The 8,051-nt window shown below is 37.8% G+C and overlaps 1 protein-coding gene across 1 annotated transcript; it reads right to left on the bottom strand.

Annotated features, from left to right (window-relative positions):
• Positions 1-1,410: 1,410 nt before the first annotated feature.
• LOC122055959 (calcium-dependent protein kinase 20-like) lies at positions 1,411-4,477 on the bottom strand. The gene is made up of 9 exons (XM_042617670.1): positions 4,416-4,477; positions 3,667-4,226; positions 3,467-3,590; positions 3,171-3,314; positions 2,912-3,064; positions 2,607-2,722; positions 2,310-2,477; positions 1,865-2,095; positions 1,411-1,741 (listed from the first exon to the last, which is right to left on the bottom strand). The coding sequence occupies exons 2-9, from the start codon at positions 4,135-4,137 to the stop codon at positions 1,613-1,615; spliced, it is 1,536 nt and encodes a 511-aa protein (XP_042473604.1). The 5' UTR covers positions 4,138-4,226; positions 4,416-4,477; the 3' UTR covers positions 1,411-1,612.
• Positions 4,478-8,051: the final 3,574 nt, after the last annotated feature.

Raw genomic sequence — 8,051 nt, 5'->3', positions numbered from 1 at the left:
ATTACTTTATGAGAGGAAAACTTGGAAATATTGCCAAGACTTGATCTTGGAGTAAGTAGTGTAGGAAAAAAAAAGCTTGATTGGTGTTGCACCAATTCAAGTAGTTTGCAAAGAAAGAAAATTATCCGAAGAGGTAATTTTACCAACTTGGATTATATCGAAAAGCTCAAAAACCAAAACAGAAATGTTAAAAGAGAGTTTGAAAATCACCTCTTGCCTGATTGGTGGTTTCACCCATTCAGAGTGGTATCTCACTTTAAAACCACTTGTAGGACAGTAAATACGCTAGAGGGGGGTAAATAACATTTTTTTGAAAATCGAAAGTTAAAGCGAATTACGTAGCGGAATAATAAAAGAAAAAAACTAGAAGGAAAAAAGGCAATCACATGCTAACACAAGTAGTTTTTTACTTGTTTTGGAGCTTTCGACGAATCCTACTTTAAGGCTCGTACTCGTTGAGTGCTTTCGTTGGACAATCCACTAATAGTTCGAATGATTATAAAATTTAAATACAAGAATTATAAGAAAATGTTATCGACAATAGAAAAAATAAATAGATCTTGATCGTCGATTGTCGGAGGAGCTTTACAATATCGTAAAAACCTTTTTTTTTTTTTTTTCCCTGAAGTAGCACGTAGAAATAAAAGTCATAAAAAAAGTTATTCTAAAGTTACTAGTTGTAGAAGAATTTATTCCGAAACTGCTAGTCGTAAATCGCAATCACATACAGGCTAACTAGATTTAAAGTTATTCTAAAGTTACTAGTTGTAGAAGAATTGAAGAATTTATTCCGAAACTGCTAGTCGTAAATCGCAATCACATACAGGCCAACTAGATTTAAAGTTATTCTAAAGTTACTAGTTGTAGAAGAATTTATTCCGAAACTGCTAGTCGTAAATCGTAATCACATACAGGCCAACTAGATTTAAAGTTATTCTAAAGTTACTAGTTGTAGAAGAATTTATTCCGAAACTGCTAGTCGTAAATCGCAATCACATACAAGCCAACTAGATTTAATACAATCCGAACATTGACTTTGTACTCCCCGCTGGGCGTACACGTGAGAGACTTCACCAATTCGATGTGATTTAATATAAATAGCTTTTTAGCACGAAACTCCTAAAGTGAGACTATTCCAATTTTATTTTATTTTTTCTAATCACTTTTCCAACACTAGCTACATAAAATTTATACTTATTGATTAACATATACTATGGAGAAGGAAAAAAAGTTAGGTTCAAATTTTCTCATTTAGCTTAAGTTAGTTAGATGATCTATATAAGTGTAATTAACCTTTCATATAGTATAGTAATTGTAATATATATATATTGGGTAGGAGACTCCTACCTCGTTATTATAAAAGAAAATCTACAAAGGAGACTATACAAGTAACATACCAAGATACACATGTCCAGAATAAAGTTGTTATATCCACCTCCCTGCATCAATATCGTATAACTAATCATCTATATACAACCCCTTAAACAAGTAAAGTTTTGTAGGCGAGTTTGGTCCTAGATTGACAGGAAAAGCAATTATTACAGGAAAGCATATTAGAGAAACCACCAAACAAAAGAAGCTTTCAGGTATATGCTTGCTTAGTTCTTATCTATCATGATTCTTTCATCAACTTTGAACTGAGGGTACTGAACCGCACCCTTGAGTATTGCCTTGATGCCTTCCTCCAATCTGTGCCAACCTTCATAGTTGCCGCAAACTCCTTGTAACTTATTTTTCCATCCTGCAACAGATTGCATGCTCATTATCGACAATTTGCTATTCAAGTTCTCAAAGAAACCATAAATAGCTAGAACATGGCCTTATGAACGTTATTTTATACTCTAATTGTCTGTTTATAACTAACCTTGTCTGTGTCAACATGACGATAAATAGCACGAATGACTTCTTCATGATTTGGACCCATATCATCAGCCAATGAATCTCTGAGCTCTTCCATTTCTATATAACCACTCTTATTCTGGTCAAAGTATGAAAACGCTTTGTGAAGGTGCTCCTCATACACAATTTTCTGCAGGTGAATTGATACAGCAACAAATTCATCGTAATCTAGAGTGCCGCTTCGATCAACATCAGCCTGTCAAGATTCACAGTAAATTTTAAGCAAATTTTTTTACATTGTTAACAATAAATAATCTTCATTAATGTCCTATCAAGATTCACATCATGTTCCTCTGGGGACATATAAATATAACAGTCAAGAATTTGACATAATACAATTTAGATGCAAAATACTAAGGTTCTCAATCTCAGATAGCATTCAGAGATTCAAAACTGAGACAGATACTTGCCGCATCCATTAATATCTGGAGATCGGCATCTGGAATCTGATGGCCAAGCTTGTGTAGACCAAATTTTATTTCTTCAAGAGAAATGCTTCCTTTTTTGTTTATATCCAACTTCTGAAACATTTCCATAATGCCAGCAGCTGCTTCTTCAGCTAAATATTCAGCTATTACCTGAAAATGATCAGTATAGATCGATGTGGATCACCTTGAACATCCTCAACTATTATAAAAAGTTCATTCGGGATCTTAATTCTTTTTTATTCAAATTAGAATCCAATCAATACGACCACAACTACATACCCTTAAGGCTTTCTTTTTAAATTTGTTCATAACAGAGAACTGCCGCAATCTTGCTCCTACAGTTTGACCAAGATTAACATTAGGAGCTTTCTTCGTCTTCTGCAGCCATGGATGATCTGCAACATCATTGCATTGTTACAAAGCCCAAAGCATACATGAGACAGAACAGAAAATTTTATTTTAATCAGTACTAAATAATTGAATTTCCTTAATCCATTCGGCACACAGTTTTGCTTAATTAACAAGGATCAAGTAATGTAAACTTCAAAAGACATTGACAAGGAATCAAATAAACTAAAAACTACCCAGGACTTGCTGAGCCTTAAACCTCTTCTTGGGGTCTCGATCAAGCATATGCATCACAAGATCTTTAGCACCACCAGAAACACTTGGCCAAGGTTCTCTCTTAAAATCTATTACAGAACGTAAAATTGCCTGTGCAACACCCTGTTCAGTTTCTGCATTGAGAACAAAATCAGATAGCTAGCTAAAGCTCAAAAGCAAATTAGACGAACAAACAGGTTTCGTATAAACTAATTGTATTAACTGAAGTCACAAAATCACCTGCCCAAAATGGGGGGACACCACCAAGAAGGATGTATAGTATAACTCCAGCACTCCACACATCAATTTCTGGGCCATAATTTCTCTTTAGAACCTCTGGTGCAATGTAATAAGGGCTGCCGACAATTTCAGTGAAGCGTTCGCCTGGTAAAGCACAAGAAAGTCATCACAGTATAAATACAGACAGAAAAGCTTACACATAAATGGATATCTGATAGTTATATGTAAATTCACAAGTTAAACATTGAAGGTTGAATATAGCATCATCAAAATAGTGATTGAAGAAAGCAATTTACCAGGTTTAAAGAAGACTGACAATCCAAAATCAATGGCTTTCAGTGGTGCCTTTTCCTTTTTGTTCCCAAACAGGAAGTTCTCAGGTTTGAGATCCCGGTGCATGACCCCATGCTCGTGACATACCTGACCAAAGTACGAGACAAACTTTCAAACAATCATAAACAAGAAAGAAATAATAAAATCATAAACAATCATTGACCTGAATCACTTCAATGATTGTACGAGTCACGGCAGCTGCCTCCCGTTCGGTGTAATGCCCCCTTGCAACGATCCTATCGAAGAGCTCCCCTCCTTCGCATAGCTCCATGACGAGGTGGACTTTGGCGTCGTCCTCGTAGGTGTCCTTGAGGCTGACGATGTTGGGGTGGGCGGGCAAATGCCTCATGATCTCAACCTCCCGGCGAACGTCCTCAATGTCAAGGATGGTGCGCAGCTTCTTCTTGGAGATGGATTTGCAGGCAAAGTGCTCCCCGGAGGTCTTTTCGGTGCATAAGTAGGTGATGCCGAACTCGCCGCAGCCGAGCTCCTTCCCGAGCTTGTACCGGCTGCAGATGTCTCGGCCGGTGGGATTCCTGAGGACGACCAAGTTCCGTCTCTCCTCCCTCTGTTTCCCCTTCTTTTTCCTCGGCTTCCCATCAGGATCGCTGGGGGCTGCCCAGCCACTGCCCATTGAGGTTTAACAGATGCCGCAACTAAAATCGAGTATTTTTTTTTTCCCAAAAGGACAGAGCCAAAGGTCTAGTCCCTTTAATGAATGAACTGCGGGAAGCAACAGCGAGATGAGCTCCGTTTGTTAAATCATGCAGAAAGATGCCAAAAAAAAGCAGAAAGATGCCAAAAAAAAAGAAGAAAACGAAACTCCCTGCAACTTGAATAAATCATCTTTTGTTTTGCTTGGCTTGTTGAAAAATGAAAACAAAAAAACACTGGAATCAAAATTACACTCACGGGCGACTCCGTAAACCATTCTCACAGGTCCGAATATCTGGATAGGATATCCTGTACTTTCTGACGATCCTCAGATATCCCGGAGTCTCTTATAGAGTAAAAAATTATATATAATAACAATAAAATTTTATCCTATTAAATAGGATTACCTTATTTGTTTAGAAACTCTATTTCTTATTATATTAATATTTATATTTAAATAAATTTTATTTTATTATTATTAATTAAGTTTTTTTAATTTTTCCCTTTCCCATTATATATGCATTTGCCATGTGATCCTCTCCGAGAGTGAGTCGACGGATGTTAGGAAGGTAGTGCTCACGTTGACTGGATGTCGATTGAAGATAACGTGTGTAGGTCCCTTTGGAGGCCGGCAAGAGGGGAGGGGTGAATTGCCCTACAAAATAAAACCAAAAACCTTTCTCGGATATTCAACTAACTTAAAAGAACTTGTAATTAAAAAGGCAGAGACTAATTAAAACAGAAAATAGACACAGAGGAATTACTTAGTTTGCAATCAGAGGATTGCTAATCCAAGGCAAAGACGGCGCACTAATTGATTCTCCTCTGGGCGGAGTAGCCTCTTACAGCGTTGAAAGCACAGAAATAAATAACACAAATGAAAGCACTGGATTACAAGTAGTTTTTCTTGATTGATCATTGCTTCTGGACCAAGGCTATATTTATAGTCTTGGTCCGGGCGCCTGGAAGGGTTCCGGGCGCCCCCGGGGGATAAACTTTATCCCCCAACGGTCAGATTGCGAAAATCGCGATCCTGGTCAAAATCATGCTCCGGGCGCCCCGGAGCAAAAAGTCAACTGCGGTTGACTTTTTGTCCGGGATCACTTCTCCGTCAAGTCCCAGTCTCGGTCCGGGTCTGTTCGCTCCGGCTCCGCTAGCTTGGGTGATCTCGGCCTTCCGGAATAGGGCTCACCCGAACCCATGTTCCGGCCTTCTCCTCGAGCAGCCTTCCTTCCCGGTTTCTCGTCCCTCGAGCGCCGCGCACGCTCTTCTCGTCCACCGGTGTACTCTTCCGCGGACACCTCGTCCCTCAGACGCACCGAGCCCGTCGGCTCTCTCCCGTGCCGTCCTTCTCGCTAGCCGCGTCTTCAGCTCGACTTCCTGTGTTCCTAAGCTCATGCACACTTAGACACAAGGGTTAAACAAACGCAGGACCTAACTTAGCTTGTTTGATCACATCAAAACACCTTGGGGTTCCAACAATCTCCCCCTTTTTGATGTGAGCAACCCAAGTTAAGTTAGGGTAACCATATGCAATAAAAATAATTTATATTAAAATAAGTCCAAATATTTTTCAATTGAAAAATTATATAGTACCTCCCCCTAGACTTAACATACTTCTTCCCCTTTGATCACATAAAAATTGGGGTTATAAAAAAGTCTAAGGTAAATTCAAACAAGAACTTTTAAGTGTAAAATATTTAGTAAAGACACTCTTCAGAATTTTTCGTTTGAAAAAAAAAATATTTTTCAGATAAGAACAGTCATAAGTGTTAAAAATTTAAGTTTAAAACTTATCTCAGCATTCCCAAAAAAAATTTCTAATTTTTTTTTTAAAAAAAAAATTCTAAGTGAATATTCATAAGAAACAATTCTAAGTCAATTTTTTTTTTTTAAATTATAAGGCAATTTTAAAAAAAAATAAGTTAACTTTTAAAAAAAAATTCTAAGTCAATTTTCATGAAAATTTCTAAGATAATAAAAAATTTCTAAGTTAAGTTAGAAAGTTTTTAACTATTTTCTAACACAAATTGAATAACTCTTTTAAAACATTAAGTAATTTAAATTAATGCTTTTTCAGTTAGTCAATTAAACTTTTCATTTCGATAGTTGGCTTCCAGGTCGTGGCGAGGCACTAGGCCTTCTTGGTTATTGGAGCAACAACCACTTCCTTAGACAAAGCCTCATAAAGAAATTAGTTGTTTAATTTCCTTGCTGAAAATGCTAAGTCTGATTTTAATTTTAAATTAAATAGGTTTTTGGAACCCAATAGAGGTTCCTACCTACAGGATTAACCAAGTATTTCCTAGGTATATAGATTTTTGATATATTTCTAATTTGACTTTGATGAAATCTATAATACCAATTTAAACCTCTATAATTTCTAAAAGTAGAAATATTTGGACCATTAGATTTTTTTAATCTTTCTATTTCTTCTTTTAGTTTTTCATTTTCAATTTTCAATTTTTCAAAATCCTCTATAAGACATGATTTTGCCAAAATTCTCTTTGTTTCTAAGATTTCATTTTCTAATTTGGTATTTTTATTTTCTAATTTGGCATTTTTATTTTCTAATTTATACATGGATTTAGTCATAGCTTTGATACCAGAGTAAAGCTGATCAGGGGGTAAGAGGCATACCTCACTTACCATGTCGGACTTGAAGCCTGAATCTCCCCCTGCTTCACTGCTTTCATCCGAGGTCGCTCCCCCTTCATCGATGCTAGGTTCTGATATACTTTGTCTATCGTAGCTTGCCATTAGTGCTATCCCGGCATATTCTTGAGCTTCTGATTCGGATGAAGAAGTGTCGTCCCAAGTTGCTTTTAGGTTGTGTTTCTTGGGAGACTTCCTTTTGGCCTTTTTGAGTTCTGGGCAGTCTTCTCTTAGGTGTCCCTCCTTCTGACACTGGTAGCACCGCACCTTTCTTCCACCTTTTTGATTCCTTTTATTCTGCATTTTAAATTTATTAGATCTAAAAAATTTTTTAAAATTTCTTACCATGTATGCTTCTTGATCGTCTTCGGAGTCTGACTCGAGTTCATCCTTCTGGGTTACGTTCAGCGCCATAGTCTGGGTTGTATCCTTTGTCGTTCCTGCATACCTGGTTTCATGCAATTCAAGAGTAGAAAACAACTCTTCTAAAGTGATTACCTCCAGGTCTTTTGAGATGTAGTAGGTGTCGACAATTGATGTCCATTCCGGAGTTCTTGGAAACGCGTTGAGCGCGTAGCGTATAGTGTCCCGATTTGTTATCGTTTCACCGAGGTTCTCGAGACCAGTAACTAGTTCTTTTACCTTTGCGTGTAAACCAGCTACTTTCTCACCTTTCTCCAGACGGATGTTCATCAGTTTGTTGCGGAGGATGTCCCTTCTAGCGAGCTTTGCTTCGGACGTGCCTTCGTGGAGTTCCAAGAACTTCTCCCAAAGTTCTTTAGCAGATAAATAGTTTCCGATGCGGTTGATCTCTTGAGGCGGTAACACGCTTAGCAGGTGATGTTCCGCACGGCTGTTTGCTACCGACTCATTCTGCTCCTTCTTTGTCCAATCGCTCTCTTCTTTTTCTTTTCCATCTTTATCTATTGGAGCTACAAAACCATATTTCATAATAAATCGAATTTCAAAATCTGTTTTTAGGAATACCTCCATACGACGCTTCTAGTCTGCGAAGTTCCCCTCGAATTTTGGTGGGACGATGCTTGGTCCGGCCATCTTGTTGCTTCGATCGGCGGTTAGTCCTCCTGAAGCGCCCTCGCTCTGATACCACTTGTAGGTCCCTTTGGAGGCCGACAAGAGGGGAGGGGTGAATTGCCCTACAAAATAAAACCAAAAACCCTTCTCGGATATTCAACTAACTTAAAAGAACTTGTAATTAAAAAGGCAGAGACTAATTAA

This window comes from Zingiber officinale, chromosome 3B (assembly GCF_018446385.1).
Source record: "Zingiber officinale cultivar Zhangliang chromosome 3B, Zo_v1.1, whole genome shotgun sequence".
NCBI classification, from domain to species: domain Eukaryota; kingdom Viridiplantae; phylum Streptophyta; class Magnoliopsida; order Zingiberales; family Zingiberaceae; genus Zingiber; species Zingiber officinale.
Note: the sequence above shows the minus strand (reverse complement) of the source record. Positions and strands in the feature narration are given on the sequence as shown.

What these genes read in the sequence shown, in the direction of transcription:
- LOC122055959 (XM_042617670.1), bottom strand. Translation starts at nt 4,137, where the DNA reads ATGGGCAGTGGCTGGGCAGCCCCCAGCGATCCTGATGGGAAGCCGAGG. An exon ending in GTCAGTCTTCTTTAAACCTG is followed by an intron (nt 3,315 to 3,466) that starts GTAAATTGCTTT and finishes GTGCTTTACCAG; the next exon opens with GCGAACGCTTCACTGAAATT. An exon ending in TGTCCCCCCATTTTGGGCAG is followed by an intron (nt 3,065 to 3,170) that starts GTGATTTTGTGA and finishes TTCTCAATGCAG; the next exon opens with AAACTGAACAGGGTGTTGCA.